Consider the following 19036-nt stretch of genomic DNA (forward strand, 5'->3'; position numbering starts at 1 on the left):
CTGCATACATAGGCAGTTATAATTATTTATAAACGTAATTTAACTATGCTACTTCTTATATCATTAGTATTTTTAGTATAATAATTCTTTATTTTTATGATTATTCTTAAGATTATAACCATTATTAGTATTGTTCTACTGCTACTACTACTACTACTACTACTACTCCTCCTCCTCCTCCTCCTACTACCACTACTACTACTACTACTACTACTTCTACTATTACTACTACTACTACTACTACTACTACTACTACTACTACTACTACTACTACTACTACTACTACTACTACTACTACTACTACTACTACTACTACTACTACTACTACTACTACTACTACTACTGCTTCTACTACTACTACTACTACTACTATTTCTTCTACTACTACTACTACTACTACTACTACTACTACTACTACTACTACTACTACTACTACTACTACTACTTCTGCTACTGCTACTATTATTATTATTATTTATTAATTATTATTATTATTATTTCTATATTGTGTAACATGAAAATTCGAACGCCTACCTGAACTGTTGTCTAATGTACAGCGACTCTGTTTTGTCTTAGACAAGGAAGCTAAACTAACAATGATAATAAGTTAATAGCTTCAAAATACATTTAAATATGGTAACCAATCAAAGCGATTGGTCGTATTTTCGATGGGTATTAATATCCCATGGAAAATCGTAAACGGGTAACATGACATTAACAATGTGTATATCTAGTGATATAATACATTGTTTATGTCTAGTGGTATGGTCACTTTAGTGTCTAGTCTAGTGACATGACCAGTACAGTGTGAATGTCTAGTGATATGACCAATAGAGTGTGTATGTCTAGTGATATGACCAGTACAGTGTGTGTGTCTCGTGATATGACCACTACAGTTTGTGGGTCTAGTGAAATGACCAGTAGAGTGTGAATGTCTACTGATATGACCAGTACAGTGTTTATGTCTAGTGGTATGGTAAGTACAGTATGTATGTCTAGTGATATGACGAGAAATGTGTGAATGTCTAGTGATATGACCAATAGAGTGTGTATGTCTAGTGATATGACCATTACAGCGTGTGTTTGTCTTGTGAAATGACCAGTATAGTGTGTATGTCTAGTGATATGACCAGTACAGTGTGTATGTCTAGTGATATGACCAGTACAGTGTGAATGTCTAGTGATATGACCACCACAGTATGTATGTCTAGTGATATGACCAGTACAGCGTGTATGTCTAGTGATATGACCAGTTCAGTGTGTATAACTAGTGGCATTGACAGTATAGTGTGTATGTCTAGTGGCATGGTCAGTACAGTGTGTATGTCTAGTGATATGACCAGTACAGCGTGTGTTTGTCTTGTGAAATGACCAGTATAGTGTGTATGTCTAGTGATATGACCAGTACAGTGTGTATGTCTAGTGATGTGACCAGTACAGTGTGTATGTCTAGTGATATGACCAGTACAGTTTTTATATATAGTAAAATGACCAGTACAGTGAGAATGTCAAGTTTAATGACCAGTACAGTGTGATTGTCTAGTGTTATGATCAGTATAGTGTGTATGTCTAGTTATATGACCAGTACAATGTGTATGCCTAGTGATATGACGAGTACAGTGTGTATGTCTAGTGATATGACCATTACAGCGTGTGTTTGTCTTGTGAAATGACCAGTATAGTGTGTATGTCTAGTGATATGACCAGTACAGTGTGTATGTCTAGTGATATGACCAGTACAGTGTGAATGTCTAGTGATATGAGCAGCACAGTATGTATGTCTAGTGATATGACCAGTACAGCGTGTATGTCTAGTGATATGACGAGAACAGTGTGAATGTCTAGTGATATGACCGGCACAGTATGTATGTCTAGTGATATGACGAGAACAGTGTGAATGTCTAGTGATATGACCAGTACAGTGTGTATGTCTAGAGATATGACGAGAACAGTGTGAATGACTAGTGATATGACCAGCACAGTATGTATGTCTAGTGATGTGACCAGTACAGCGTGTATGTCTAGTGATATGACCAGTACAGTGTGTATGTCTAGTGATATGACCAGTACAGTGTGCATGTCTAGTGATATGACCAGTACAGTGTGCATGTCTAGTTATATGACCAGTACAGTGTGCATGTCTAGTGATATGACCAGTACAGTGTGTTTGTCTAGTGATATGACCAGTACAGTGTAATTGTCTAGTGTTATGATCAGTATAGTGTTTATGTCTAGTTATATGACCAGTACAATGTGTATGCCTAGTGATATGACCAGTACAGTGTGTTTGTCTAGTGATATGACCAGTTCAGTGTGTATCTCTAGTGTCATGGTCAGTACAGTGTGTATGTCTAGTGGCATGGTCAGTACAGTGTGTATGTCTAGTGATATGACCAGTATAGTGTGCATGTCTAATGATATGACCAGTACAGTGTGCATGTCTAATGATATGACCAGTACATTGTGTATAGTATTGCTCGATTGGTCTTTGTCGGCTCGGGTACTACTTACATGTACCCCGGGTACTCTTAAGTATACTTACATGTATCCCAGGTATGATAAATATACTAAAACGTACCCGGGAATTTTAACACTAAATCGGTCGTTGTCGTTGTCGGCTATTTTTTTTAAAATAATTATGTTCACATGTATGTCAATTTTCTGTTAAATGACCTCTCTATTATCGAAAGTCATACTAAAAAAGCATGTTGATACATTTTTTTTAAAGAAAAGTTAGTTTAAGATAAACAATATCCTTTTACGGTAATCGGTAGCGCGTTTTACGATATCGGATTTTTGGCGGGAAACAATGTACTCGGGTACGTTCTAATATCGACCGGGTACGTTTAAGTATATTTACCGTACCCGTGGTACATGTAAGTATACTTAAGAGTACCCGGGGTACATATTAACCAGTAGACGCACGGATATATATGAACTGCAGTTATGCATGTCATTTTTAGCACCTTAGAAATTGTTTAGCAATTATTTGCGTTTAAAAAAATATTTATACATGTAAAAACAACACAATTGAATAGATATTAGGTCAGTTTTGGTTTGCTTAACTTTAATTAATTGTCGTTTTTTATATTTCCTGACTTTGCGCAGAACTTTTCACTTCTATTATAAATCAAAGCGCTGAAGGCACTGCAGTTGTTCGCTGTTGTCGTCCTTGATTAGCTTGTGTGCATGGCACAGGCTAATCAGTGTGCACAGGCTAATCTTATTTGACGTACATTAAGCCCCCTTTTCCCTGAAAGCAGCCACTATGTACAGATTTCAATGATAAACGCTAGACTGGCCAATGTCCTCTTACAAGCTGGTATATACACTCACTGCTAGAGCAGAATTATTTGTCGTCTGCTGCAGACAGGCAGCGGTAATCTTCCCTAGCAGAGTGAGTTGTGGTTCTAACCGTACTTAAGGCTTCTAAGCACATACTGATTTGCAAAATATGCCCTGTAAATTTAGCTGGCCGCTAACGCGACCAACTACAGTAACCAGTTCGCAGAAGTTCCATAATCTCGATAAGGTATAAAATAAAAGACTGTACGTGTGATTCCACTAACCCCATCGACCCTAATTATTATTTGCCGCCCCTTTTTAATATATCAGGTTTAGCCTTTAATCTTTCATTGGAGATGTAAGTTGAAACATCTGGCTCAAATAAAATTGTAAAATTTATCAGTGTTCATTAATATCTTGTTAACGCCTGGATTAATTTCAGTTTTCAAGATCTATCTTTATTTTTTGCAGAACAGCTTTAAATTAATTTCATATTAATTATCCTTCATTATCTTATAGAAGTTGATAACTGAATATATACAAGTAGATCTATATTGCAAATGTGAGAAAATATAATTGCCACCACTTATCATGGTATGCCATCCCTGATTAAACGTGCGAGAATGTCGTATTTGCATGTTTATGAAAATCAATACCACGTGACTCATTAACAGCCGTGTACAACTACGGGATAGAAATTTTGAAACCGTGACGTCACGAGGCTTTATCGCATGCAGCGGCTTCTGTTTTGGAATGCAGTTTTAAAGATAAATAATTATTAATTAATGCACAAATTATCGTTATTCATTAAATAATCGCAATGGCAACTGTGGATAGAAGTGAGGGAGAAGAAATTGAAGAGGGAGTGGACATGGAAGGCGCCGAAGGTATGTTTATCTTTTTAAATCAATCACTGATTCGGTGCATCATTTCGGCCATTGTTGAGATAATTAATTAATGGATTACGGTTGCTTTTCAAACGTTGATAACTTCTATCGTATTTTTTGGAACACAATGAAACTTTTTAATTTTAAAGTCAGAATGTACATGTTTCCATTATTTTTCGGTGTAAATTAACGATGTGGAATTTCCTTTTTATGTCACAAGTGTGATTGAAACTCACGAAAATTAGGTCACTGTTAGAGATTTTATGTCGATGAAAAACTGTAGAGTAGTTATAAGCTGGGTTTATTCTTTTAGAACTTGAACACTTTGTGGAATAACGACTCAAACTTTGTAAAAACAAGTGAAGTCTTAAATAGATTAGATTTTCTTTTGTTTTACTTTTTTGAATGCGCATGCGCATTAAATGCTATAAAAGTAGGTTAAATTGCCGGTTTCGGTTTTGACAATTTCCTATTATCTTTTGATGCAAAAAGGAATTTGCCTATAACTAGTCAGGTTAAAAAAAACAACAATCCCTTAATGTATGTTATGTTGTTATATGTAACTGATCCTTTCTGTTTGAATAGCTTGCATACTTGATTGATCTACTTTCCCTTTTGCATTTAACTTTTCTTATCTCATGCCATTGCCATTGGTCTTTAAATTAAAGTCATTTAGGTGTCTACTTTTAGAGACACGGTTATACTTTTTATGTTAGTGTATCAACTTCTATGAAAAGAGATGCAATTGCGTTCCTTTCATATTTTGTAGCATGGTGCATCCTTTATTCTTTAAATATAGTGGACCAAATAGATGAACTTAATTATTCTTTACATGTATCTTGCAGGATCGTTTTTTAAGAACTAACTGGATTATTTTTTGTTTTAGTACTATAATTATTCTATCAACATTTAGATACATAAATGAATATGAATGCAATACTGATTTCATGAAACTTATGCATCTGTATGCATTTATTTATGACGACAGGGCAAGTGGCATTCAAAATCATTTAAATCTCTGGTACCCAACTTAGCGGAAGAAAATTGCTACATCAATTTTCAAGAAGAAAATTCTGTTACAATCACTAGTTTGTACACATTGCAGATGACACTACTCAGTCCTCGTTCCCACCAAGGGGTGAGGAACATGTGACCTGTAAGTATCGAGGCATGGCCAGGTCCCAGTTACATCAACTGCTGTTTAGGCATTCCATTAAATGATGACCAACTCCAGACTCCTTGTTTTGGTCATGTTGAATGAAAATTGTAAATCTCAGTAAATTCTGTTTGTTGTTTTATTATGCAGTCTGTAAGTTATTTCATTTGTAGAATCACTAGATAATTTTATTTAACCAATCACTTTAGCAATATTTGTATTACAAATGAAAAAAAGAAGCGATAGTAATAATTAATATTATGTTTAGAGATAATAAAACCACTGATCTTCAACTTCATTTTTAAAGGATTTTGAATACATGCAAGAATACCAGTAACATAAAAAATATGTAGAACTGAAAATGTAGTATGTTTAATGTTTTAATGGCAAAAATTAATGCATGAATGTTGAAAGCCATAGACAATTTATATCATGCAAATAGCTTCTTGATTTGAATATATACAAAGCTAAAATGCTATTGATGAGCAATGAGCCCTGGCCATGGATCGAAGTTCATACAATCATAGTTCATTCATCGTGTATCCGGCTGTTAGCTTTCTATTGTATTTTGTAGCAGTGGTACCACAGAATGGCTACACCATACACACTCTTGTAGGCTTGTCATGACTTTGTGTTGCCCACCATGCATGCTCATCATTTTCAGAATTTTTTCTGCGTAGCTGTCTAACCCAGGGTTTGATCTTTGTTTGACTTAATCAGCAGCAGCCAATACAATTTTTGAGAAATCTCATGCCTTTAGACCCAAATGAATCCAGGTAATACTACTGCAAAATCGAAGATCATGGGGATGCAGCATTTCTTTTTGCAACATTGCTAGCAAATGTTGAGCGTGAAGCTATCATATCTCGTACAGAAATAATGAGCAGATATACAACAGTTCCACACTAACTGTCCAAATCAATTGTGTGTGTGTGTGTCCCTTAATATTAGTGAATGTGTATATATTTAGAAGACTTATATATTTGGAGGCTGTGTTCTTCTTTCAACTGTTCATTTTCATATCTCATTATGTGCACTTATGTATTTTATATCACACTTATTGCTATTCCATATTGTTTGAACTTTCCTACCCTGGTGTTCTTGTGAAAAGTCATGTTATAAAGTTTTATGTTGACATACAAACATTTGAATTTGGCTTGCATATAAGCCAGCATTCCAGCACAAACATTGTGCACTTTCTCTTAAAGTTATTAATTCAATCTCACAGACTTTCAAGGTAAGTATGCAATTAGTTCCGGTACACATACATGTATATACAATATCGTTTGCCTTAATTAAATAAACCATACATAAATTTTTGTGTTCATAATATTTTTCTTTGAAACTTGATTTTAAAATGACAAAAGTTAGATTCCGCAGATATAAAGTAGAGTGTTTGACCCTAACGGTCCCTGAGAAAATGATTACTTCACACGAAAGTCAACTTTACCTTAATTACATAGTAATAAATTGATAAAATGGACTAGACACAGATTGTTCAAAATATGCATCATTGAATATTTACTTTCAATTTACTTAATAAATAAAATTGATTGACTCCAAGCAATAAGCACTGCATGTGCCTTGGTCAGTTTATCAGTGTAGTTGGTTGTTGATGTTTCTGAAAGTGTGCAAGTTTAGTTTTGACCGTCGCAAAGCTTAATAGAACACACTAATGCGTGAATGCGGAATAAGCCATAAATCTTGGAATAAACATTGTTTTTTCAATAATTATTTAAATGCAGTTTTCAGCGTGTGTTTTCACAATTTTGCAAATGGAGATTGGTCCCTTTGGATTGGGAAATATGGTGTTCTTTCAGGGCTCGACACTAACTTTTTTGACAGGGTACAAGAAGCGTACTAGTACACATTTTTATTTTCAATATTCAATTCAGTTGCCATTTAAAGTAGACCAATTAATAGCTTATGAGCCTTGTTTTGTAAACTTTGGATATCATGTCTTTCATCAACATCATCATCGTCATCTTTGTAACAATCTGATTGTTACAAAGATGATGATGATGTTGATGAAAGTTGCAATAATACAACTCCCAGCTATATTGACCTTCCGGGTCTGAGCTGTACGTATGTACTCATAAAAGCTCAGAGCATTCAGGAAGAACTATAACAATTATCTTCAGCAGTGAATACAATTCGAAATAGTATAAACCACACCGCCCATGGCATTTTATTATGCCCCCCTTCGAAGAAGAGGGGGTATATTGTTTTGCTCATGTGGGTCCGTATGTCCGTCCACCAGATGGTTTCCGGATGATAACTCAAGAACGCTTAGGCCTAGGATCATGAAACTTCATAGGTACATTGATCATGACTTGCAGATGACCCCTATTGGTTTTCAGGTCACTAGTTCAAAGGTCAAGGTCACGGTGACCTGAAATAGTAAAATGGTTTCCGGATGATAACTCAAGAACGCTTAGGCCTAGGATCATAAAACTTCATAGGTACATTGATCATGACTTGCAGATAACCCCTATTGATTTTCAGGTCACTAGTTCAAAGGTCAAGGTCACGATGACCCGAAATAGTAAAATGGTTTCCGGATGATAGCTCACGAAAGCTTAGGCCTAGGATTATGAAACTTCATAGGTACATTGATCATGACTCGCAGATGACCCCTATTGATTTTGAGGTCACTAGGTCAAAGGTCAAGGTCACGGTGATCCGAAATAGTAAAATGGTTTCCGGATGATAACTCAAGAACGCTTATGCTTAGGATCATGAAACTTCATAGGTTCATTGATCATGACTCACAGATGACCCCTATTGATTTTCAGGTTACTAGGTCAAGGGTCAAGGTCACGGTGACCCGAAATAGTTAAATGGTTTCCGGATGATAACTCAAGAACACTTATGCCTAGGATCATGAAACTTCATAGGTACATTGATCATGACTGGCAGATGACCCTTATTGATTTTCAGGTCACTAGGTCAAAGTTCAAGGTCACGGTGACCCGAAATAGTAAAATGGTTTCCGGATGATAACTCAAAAACACTTTTGCTTAAGGATCATGAAACTTCATAGGTACATTGATCATGGCTCGCAGATGACCCCTATTGATTTTCAGGTCACTAGGTCAAGGGTCAAGGTCATTTGAAAAAAAAAGTTATGAGCTATTGTCATCACCTTGGCGTCTGCGTCTGGTTAATTTTTGTGTTTAGGTCCACTTTTCTCATAAAGTATCAAAGCTATTGCATTCAAACTCAGTACACTTACTTACTATCATGAGGGGACTGGGCAGGCAAAGTTAGATTACTCTGGCGAGCATTTTGACAGAATTATGTGCCCTTTTTAACCTTAGAAAATTGAAAATTTGGTTAAGAAAAAAGTATACTTTTTGTGATTGGGAATATAGCCGAATTTCGGCTATAAAATGGGCCAAAACAAAACCCTGCCTAGGATCATGAAACTTCATAGGTACATTGATCATGACTGGAAGATAACCCCTATTGATTTTCAGGTCACTAGGTCAATGTCACAGTGACACGAAACAGTAAAATGGTTTCCAGGTGATAACTCAAGAATTCTTAGGCCTAGGATCATGAAACTTCATAGGTACATTAATCATGACTTGCAGATGACCCCTATTGATTTTCAGGTCACTAGGTCAAAGGTGAAGGTCACAGTGACAAAAAACGTATTCACACAATGGCTGCCACTACAACTGACAGCCCATATGGGGGGCATGCATGTTTTCCAAACAGCCCTTGTTCTATTCTATTTCTTTTATACAGATTTTTGAATATAAACAAAGACCTATACAAATGTATTCTATAGGTCTTTGATATAAGTTATAATCGACAAAAAATAATGTATCCGAAAACGACAGTCCAAAAATGTGCATTTTGTTTGACTGCAGAAAATGAAATTTGGTTGACATATTGCTTTTTAATTGATGAGTTAATTGTTATTGTTTACATTCGGGATTTTCCGTGCATGTGCACTGACTGGTTGGCAAAAACACTGGTTACAGTAACGTAAAACATGTATTAAGGGCTTTTGTTTAGTCAATAAATTGATAATAAAAAATGGAAATAAACGTTAAAACTCTTAACAAATAGTGAAAATATATCATATTAATTACCAAATTAATGTATATTCACACATCAAATTTCCTCTTCATAAAAATACGAAGAAGTTATAAGCATAGAGTAAAAGTGATCGGATGACTAAATACTTACCATTCCACAAAACAAAACAATACATTAGACGTAATCTTTCTGATGAGACTTGAAAAAATTATATTTCAACACTTATAAAACATATATTAATTTTGATTATAATTATAAGTGGTGTGGGTAGTGTTCATTTTCATCAGCGATCGATAATGTCATAGGTGCATTAAATCAATTATAAAACAAAGCCCTAAAAAGCGGAATACATTGCTCTTTTTAAATATCGTGGCAATTTTCTTTTACATTGAATGAATTTTCGTTTCGTTTACATTGAATGACATTATAAATACAATTTAGCATAAAACAGATAAACACTGCATATTAATTATGCAAAGTGAACGTTCTTTGCATGTATATTGCTCTCTCTTTATTAGTAATAAGGAGTGATACAAATCTAGCATTTTATGATAAAGGCTTAAAATAAGATTTAGTATATTTGAAGAAAGTATTTTTTACCCTATTGTGATTGCTTGTGTTCATGATGGTGTTTCGTACACTGCAGTAATGTACAATCTTTACAAGTATTTAGCGGGGTTTACTTTTGCCGGTACCCGTAAAATACCTTAATAGCGTAGCAGTAAAATTGCACAATACTTAAAATGTATAGTTATTAAACAATCTATTATTAAGATTAAACTGGCTTATATATACACACACTAGTTCCTGTGAATCCATTTCCGACAAATGTTTTCATTAATGTTAATGTTAAAATATTTTATTGAAGCAACTAATCAGTATTTTTAGCTTTAAAATTTGTCTTAAATGATTGCTCAATATGCCAAGAGATGACATGGAGGTATAGTAACTTATGTTTACTGACCAGACACTCTTATGCAACATGTGGTTTATGCAGGGACCCAAGTGCAGGTCCCTTGTTTTATGAAACCATGTTTTCTTTGTTATTGTCTGGACAGTATCCAAGCATAACGAGATAATCGTTTTGTGATCAGGGCTTTTTTCCTTCTTTGGGACCCGCCGAAAATCGGCCCTTTCCCCTCAGATTTTTTTCCCCTCAGCAGGTAAATTTTCCCCCATTTTTTTTTTTTTTTAACTTTTAATACATAAGTTAACCTGATCCAGTGTAGAAAATATAACATATTGCATAATTAAATTATCTGTTGTCTTGATTTTGTTTTAAAAACAGCAAAATATGTTGAATTGATTATTTAAGACTTTCCTTATTTTCCCCAAAATCCGGCGTTTCGCGTGATTTTTTCCCCCAAAAGCCGGCATTTTGCGCGATTTTTTTCCCCTCAAAAAAGGCCAGGCCCTTTCCCCAAAATCAGATAAAAATCCCTGGTGATAACAAAGGTGCAATTAAACACCGGGATATTAATGCTGCAACATAGAGTGTGAAAATATGTGTGAACAATTAAATAAAACAATTAGATTAAACAAGAGAATTTATTTAATGTGTAAGAAAGTAAGTTTGTTCAGACATATAAAGGTTCATATCAGTTACCCTATGTCGCGTACATAAAATCGACATATTGGTTGTTTTCATCCTTTTTTGTTTTTGTTCATGAAATTTAACTAATTCTGAAAGAAAGTCAATTTCTGAGAATTTTCTAACTAAATATGGTCGCGAAGAAGTGCCAGGTAGAGAGATTTTTGTGTAACCACATACCGAGCTCTTAGAGTGTGTTCCACTCCCGAGTTCGTTGTTAGTAAAAAAACAAATGATAATAACAACGATATAATCGTTCCAAAGATGCATTTCCTTGCATGCTAATGTTTTATTCAGACATAGTAGAAAAATTATATTTGATATTGTGCATGATTACCATTAAGACGATGATTCTGTCAACCTTCTCTATATGCGCTTATTTGAATTGCACCTCTTTTTGCCAACCAGTGGGCGGTGTCTAAACTTTCAGGTGCGTGTGATGTCACGCGTTAACTCGTCTATAGCATATTTTGTGGGTAAAACACAACTTTTTTATCACCTTTTAATTTCAAAGGATAATCAGCAGAAAGGTGTAACATCATTGACATAGAACTAGTTATTTAATTATCATCCTTAAATTCAGATCGATAGTCGGGAGAAAGGTGTAGACTGTAGAGTGATCAGCTAAGAAATAATTTATTTATTGTTACGCTTCTTTTCATTTGTTTTTCATTAAATACGATGTTTGTGATCGGCCGCTATATTGTTGGCGGACGACAATATCAACTGTGTATTCCAATTATATAGTGTCTGCGCATGAAATACCCAATATTATGTGTGAGCAAACTCAATGCTGATTGGCCAGCTACCACGTGCACTTCAATAACAATAAGGTCAAGCGATGTTTTATGTCTGGTCTAGGTGTAAACCTAGGTTAAAAATGCAATATTAATGATTAAAGGCCCATAAAAGGTGACGATCCGTAATAATTACCGATTTTTAAATATTTTTAGCATATTTTTATTTATTAAGGTTATCAAAAAATATTATATACATGCTATTGAAAATTACCATAAAAAATTAGCAATACAACTTGTTTTGAGCTCAAAATACAGTGCCCTCCAAGTCAATTGTGTTTACAAACAATCAGTTTATTTACATCGTTGTTTACTCAATCATGCCGAGCGATTCCGAGCCAGGTTTCCGATTACAAATTTTGATTGGTCTGCACAAGACATTGTGTATCACGTGAGCTGGTCAAGGGTGAAGAAGCAAGACATTCAAAACAAAAATATCTTACCGATCTCATGTTCTCTTTCTTTGTTTACGAGGATATTGTGTTGTTTGTTCTACGCCATCAATATATGCATACTTTACGAAAGAAGCCGAGACACATCGGAGATAGCGAAAATGTACGGAAATTGCAAAGTTGTTAACATTTCTTCAAATTATGTAACGGGTATATCTTTCATAATTCTTGACAATGTTGCACCTACACTGTGTTATTATCATTTTTTATGCAAGAGTAACTTAAATCCGGTAAAAATTAGACCAGTTGATATGCATAATAATTGGATTTGTCACTTTTTAGGAGCCTTTAACAAATGCATTTACCTTTAGTGAAAAGGTGATGGAAAGTTCTTATCATTCTAATAGTATCAACAGAATAATATATAACTACATTCAAAACATGAAATGAAAAGTTTTGTGTGCGGAAATCATAAAAATGATGTGCATTGCAAGTTTTATGTCTTAGTTCAAAGTCACATCATTGAACATTTTTATATGTATTTTCATCATCACTTTTATTTTCTTCACAACATGTACAGCTTTCAAACATTTGCCAGTGTTATTGCATGGGGTGCATGACAAATAGTGTAAGCAGATATAGAAGGCAGCTTTTGGTAATGCTAGACATCTGTTTGCTGCAATAATTGTAGTTAACTTTTATTAAAGTCAACCAGAATGTAATATACCAGTCGTGATATTTTAATCAATATAAAGTATAACTAATAATTGTAAACAAATACGGTATATAAGAACTTTTCTTTTTTTTATCAATCTGGTTGACGGTCCCTTTAAAGGAGGCCGCCAATATTTTTTAATAAGTTTGTATTTTGCATTGGCTAAGGTTAACTGGTATTCAAATGATATTTATACTGTTTAAAATCAAATATAGGCTTGAAAAGACATAAATTGACTAATCAGCAGTTGGGGTGGGCTATATTGGGGTCACTTTTATTGTCAGTTGGTCAATTAGTTGACATAAAATGAGTTTGTAGAGAAAGCTTCTACAACACATTTCAAGCAAATAAATTGAAACTTTAAATATGTATCTCCATGGAATGTAGATGTCTGAGATATTTTTTGCGTCCCTAAAGCAATAATGGGGTTAACTGGGTAATGCTTTTAGCATGATGCCATCGGTCACGTTTGTGACCAAGCTCTAGTTAATTTAGTAGGAATATACAGTTGTATCTGGTTCAATATTGTTGCATTTCTGTATATTGTTTCAAGCCAAAGCATTTGTGGTCATTAAGTATTGTTTCTTAATGTAATTTACATGTTTTGATGTATAGTTGTTCTGAATGAATGTTTATTTGCTACTTTACTAATTGATTAAAACCTTGATTTTTGCTGTTCTCTACTATTACATAATTCCAGCATTATTTACATTTGATTTTTCTGTTTTATTCACACTGTAATCAAGTAAATTTTTCGAAGCTCTTTCTTGTGTTGCTTCATTGTTTTATGTTAAATAAAATTTATGAAACATGATTGTGGTGATAATTTCAATTGATAGCACAAACATGTTATTTAATTTTAATATGTAGTCACTCTACATAAGTAGTTGCTTATGAAAGTTAACTTTTATGTGATTCATAATGGCAGTTATTGTCTTGATGGTTCAACTACCAATATTTTTTTTTACCCTTTCCCCATAAGAAGCAAAGTGAAAATGGCTATGTGCAAACAGCATAAAACCAGAACAGCCTGCGAGTAACTCGCAGTCTGTTCAGGTTTTATGCTGTTTGCTGCTCATCAGCATCTAAGGGTTGGAAATGAAGCCTTTAAAATTTGAATATAGTAAAAAAGGTCTTTAATTAAATGTTACATTCAAAGGGACAGCAAATGTGTTAAAATACTTATCAAAGTGGTAAAGGGTTACCATTCTATGTTTCATAGATGATGTTGATGCAGAAGAGGATGGAGGTGAAAAGAAAGGGAAGAAGCGGAAAAAGAAGGATGGCAGTAGCAAAAAGAAGAAGAAAAAGAAGAAGCATCACCATGACGACGATGTAAGCAGAATGTTTAATTAAACAAAACAATTGTCTGAATGTAAATTTGTGAAACTTGCCATCAATATTATTGTATAAATATGATGTATGCTAAAAGCTAAGGTTGACACCGCCTGTTTGCTTTACACCACAGATGGCATAATATTTAGTTTATTAATCATAACAAACATAAATACTAGATTTATTATGCTCCCCCAAAATTTATTTTGGGGGGAGCATATAGTCGCTGCTTTGTCTGTCCGTGCGTGTGTGTGCGTCCGTCCATGCACAATTTTTTGTCCAGGCTATTTCTCAGCAACTAATGACCAGAATTCAATGAAACTTTATGGGAAGTTTCACTACCAAGAGGAGATGTGCAAATTATCAGCGGGTTCTGGTCGGATGATTTTTCACAGAGTTATGGCCCTTTGAAATTTTCCATTAACTGTACATTTAGTGCAATTCTTGTCCGGGCTATTTCTCAGCAACTAATGACCGGAATTCAATGAAACTTTATGGGAAGCTTCACTACCAAGAGGAGATGTGCATATTATCAGCGGGTTCTGGTCGGATGTTTTTTTACAGAGTTATGGCCCTTTGAAATTTTCCATTAACTGTACATATTGTGCAATTCTTGTCCGGGCTATTTCTCAGCAACTAATGACCGGAATTCAATGAAACTGTATGGGAAGCTTCACTACCAAGAGGAGATGTGCATATTATCAGCCGGTTCTCGTCGGATGGTTTTTCACAGAGTTATGGCCCTTTGAAATTTTCCATTGTACATATAGTGCAATTCTTGTCCGAGCTATTTCTCAGCAACTTATTACGGGAATTCAATGAAACTTTATGGGAAGCTTCACTACCAAGAGGAGATGTGCATATTATCAGCAGGTTATGGTCGGATGATTTTTCACAGAATTATGGCTCTTTGAAATTTTCTATAAACTGTACATAGAGTGCAATTTTTGTCCGGGCTATTAATCCCCAACTACTGACTTGAATTCAATGAAGCTTTATGGGAAGCTTAACTACCTTGAGGAGATGCACATGTTATTTGTGGGTTCTGGTTAGATAATTTATTTAGAGAGTTATGGCCCTTTGAAATTTTTAAGTTGCTAAACCATCCATCGTATTATTTTGTCCAAAGTTATGCACCTCAAGACATTTCCTTTTATCTGAAAATATATTGCAATATTGTGACCAAAAAAACCTTTGGGGAGCATCACCCGTCTCCGACGGTTTCTTGTATTACTAGTAACTAACTAGTGGTATGGCTACAGATATTATTGCTGAGTATAGAATTGGATAAAAATTTATTCGTAACAACTAGTATATTTGGAAGCATGTTGCACCTTCAACTTTTAGAGTGCCTACAACTTTGTGTTACTCTTCAGGGTTCAGATGAAGAAAAACACAAGAAGAAAAAGAAAGACAAGAGCAGTGTTGACTTGGGGGCTCCCAGAGAGAGACCTCGGGTATGTTGCTTGTGGGGTCTGACTACATTATGTACTGAGTACCACTGACACACAGTTTCAGCTTCTCTGGAAAAAACCCATGCATATTTGTTTATAGCCCAAACAGACCCTGTCCTTGGGTTTACTTGTTCTCCTTATAATAAGTTATATGTATGTAGAAAAAAAACTGTAAATATCCTCACTAATATCAAAATCTTAGAGGTTTTGGTATTGGCATGTATTATTTAATGGTCAGCTGATACCAAGTTCTATTACGCCCTTTACCACTTAGACACATATATTCAAGCATTTGTAATCCCTTAGAAAGTTATATTTTATTTAAGACCTTTTTTACTAGATTCAAGTTTTTAATGCTTTATCTCCAAACCTTAGATACTGATGAGCAGCACACAGTATAAAACCTGAACAGACTGCAAGTTACTCGCAGGCTGTTCTGGTTTTATGTTGTTTGCACATAGCCATTTTCACTTTGCTTCTTATGGGGGAAAGGGTTAAATCATCAAACTAAGGTCAAAATGGGCCCCACCTTTGGGCTAAATCGTTTTCCTTATATGTACATCGTAAAACTTTCAAAACTCTCTAAAATAACAAGTCACAGTGACTTGGACTTTTGCATGAAATATCGCATGATGGTCCTCTACCAAGTTTGTTCAAATCATGTGTCTTGGCTCCAAGTGGGCCCCACATCTTGGGTAACTGGTTTTAATGATATATTTGACAAGTTTCAAAGTGGATGCATTTGGTAGAAAAACATAATCAGCAGGGAGTGCATTTTTCCTTATATAGCTATACTGAAATATTATAAACACTCGAGAGGTCACATTTTTCGTCCAATTTTCATAAAACTTGCTCTATACATTTGTTCTAACAAAATCTTGGCCAAGTTTGATAATGGTTTCAGAAACATCACACAAGTTGCCCAGAACATGTCCACCGAGTATCAGTTGAGCGACCAAGGACGTTTGGCCATCTTGTTCTACTTGAGATCAAGTTTGGGATCCTGAATTTTCGTAATGATGGGTCTTGGGCCGAGGAAAATATATTTTTTCTCATATAATTTATGTCATACGATAATAATGTTTTTCCTAGCCTGGCCTTGAGACCTCTGCAGACATTGCCGTGAAGTTTGGTCTGGCCAACATAGAGCTGGAGTACACGGAGGAAGACTTTGAGGCACTCACCAACTACAAACTCTTCCGTGAGCACATCCAGCCCCTCATAGTAGAGCAGAACCCCAAGGTCCCACAGGCTAAGCTCGTGAACCTCATAGCAGCCAAGTGGCGCGAGTTTGCGCAGGCTGCAGGCCAGTACAAGAAGTCTAGGCAGGGAATGGTCAGCCCGACTGGGGAGGCGCCAGCTGAGAAGATTGTGGATACCCCTGCACAGGCTAAAGAGACGCAGTCAGGTATGGCTGTTTTGTGATGTGTTGGGTTACAGTGCAAACATAGGGCCTGTCTGGTTATTATCCCCCGCCATAGGTGGAGGGATATTGTTTTGGCGTTGTCCGTCTTTCCGTCTGTCTGTCTTTTCGTCCGTCCAGCACTTTTGTGTCCGGAGCCATATCCTGGAAGTGCTTTGGCGGATTTCATTGAAACTTGGTATGAGTATATATATGGATAAGAGGATGATGCACGCCAAATGGCATTGTACGCCATCTCTTAATAACGGAGTTGTGGCCCTTTGTATCTTGAAAAAATGCTTTTTTGAGGGTCAAATACTACACTTTTGTGTTCAGAATCATATTTGCAGGGGATATCAATTCAACCAATTTGCTTGTTTTTAAGGTTTTATTATATTTTCTGATAATTTGTTACACATGTCAGCAGAGGCTGACCTTTGTGTGTAATTTCTGAACTAATTCCTAAAATATTGTATAAGTTGAGGACACTGGTCAGGTCTTACTGATCATGCTTATGGGGCAAGTTCTTGAGTGAGTAAGCATGGTGCTAAGACATTAAGCATTGCCGTAGTAGCCGTTCTGGACTGATAATCATACATTTGTGAAAATCTTTAAAAATGTGATAAATGCTTGTTAATGTTCAAACACAAGTCAAAAGACTGATAAAAAACCAGAATCAGATCTGTTTGACCAAGTAAGAAATTCTTTGGTTTAGGTAAACTACTTGAACATGTCACAAGACTGGGGATCATTTCAATAAGATATCGTATCGTAAATATCACGTTATCGTAACTCGAGTAGTTGCGATTGGATTTACGATTATCGTAAACCGTTTCAATAACCCCCTCGTAAATGTCCTCGTAAATCGCTCTCGCAATCTATGATTTCTTTATTGTACATTCGGTTTTCTTTGGGGTTATATTCAAACTGTCAATATCCGGTAGGGTGTTTACATCGTGTTTTTTTCGTAATGTGTTGCGGAAATTTGAGAGAAAGCACCTATTACAAACATTGAACAGAGAGCGAGATGGCTCACACGGGATCAATAGACGATTTATTGCATAAATCAATCTTTCGTACTGTGTTACAGTGGAATAGTGTTGTTTTTCACTGTGTGCAAAGTCCATGAACTCACTGGAATTGTTACTAACGTCGTTAGTGGAAATGTCTAATCATCATGCTGAATTATCAACAGAATCATTTCTGTGGAACACTGCGATATGCCTTATATAAGTGTTTCATAGTTATGGTGCTTTTAAAATAGTTCACTATCTGCCAAGATTGGAATGGTACTTGTATACAGGTAAAATAAATAATTGTGCAGTGTTTATTTTACTAACATATTGTAGTGAAATAAGGTCACTTCCAACAGCCTTGCTGTTGGGCTAGCTCTTTAGCGACCGGGTTAAAGTGTCTAACTACCACTCTGGAGGTCGTGGGTTCAATGCCCGGCTTGAGCTCAGTATTTTCACATTAATGGCGACGAGGCAAAATACGAACTGTGAATGCGGGAATGGGTCTGAGCTGTTTAATGGTTTCTGGGAGGGCCATGCGGATGTAAGACATGCTGTAGCGAGCGTTTCTGGGCCTTGAAACATTATTAGGGGGAGGAGTGTAGTGAAATAAGGTCACTATGGCTGTTGGGCTAGCTCTTTAGCGACGCTGTTAAAGTGTCTGACTACCACTCTGGAGGTCGTGGGTTCAATCCCCGGCTTTTGCTCAGTATTTTCACATTAATATCATACACTATCACATATAAATATTTATTTAACTCTTTGTATTAAAGCTTGATTCCTGAAAAAGTATGATGCTTATCAAGACACTGGAGTCTATTTCCCGAGTAGAACCAATACTTTGTGTCATCAGAGATGATCTTGAGGACCCTTCCTCATTCCCTCATTGCCTGTGGGGATCAAAGTGGGACCTTCTGATAAAAGTAGCTAGACAGACACTATAATTATGTAATATTCCA

The 19036-nt window shown here is 35.6% G+C and overlaps 1 protein-coding gene across 9 annotated transcripts in view; it reads left to right on the forward strand.

The window, feature by feature from the left end:
• The first annotated feature begins 3978 nt into the window (after positions 1-3978).
• The window catches only part of LOC127842214 (chromodomain-helicase-DNA-binding protein Mi-2 homolog), a 68714-nt gene continuing 53656 nt past the window's right edge, over positions 3979-19036 (forward strand). For 8 of the 9 annotated variants that reach the window (XR_008031513.1, XM_052371621.1, XM_052371622.1 and 5 more), the window contains exons 1-5: positions 3979-4172; positions 5278-5328; positions 14096-14208; positions 15585-15665; positions 16755-17070. Coding sequence is in view for 7 of the 9 variants with exons in the window: in XM_052371621.1 (XP_052227581.1) it covers positions 4106-4172; positions 5278-5328; positions 14096-14208; positions 15585-15665; positions 16755-17070 (628 nt within the window). In the remaining 2 variants the exon portion in view is untranslated. The remainder of the gene's footprint in view (positions 4173-5277; positions 5329-14095; positions 14209-15584; positions 15666-16754; positions 17071-19036) is intronic. The other variant, XR_008031514.1, reaches the window with a different exon arrangement.

Source organism: Dreissena polymorpha, chromosome 8, assembly GCF_020536995.1.
Source record: "Dreissena polymorpha isolate Duluth1 chromosome 8, UMN_Dpol_1.0, whole genome shotgun sequence".
NCBI lineage: Eukaryota > Metazoa > Mollusca > Bivalvia > Myida > Dreissenidae > Dreissena > Dreissena polymorpha.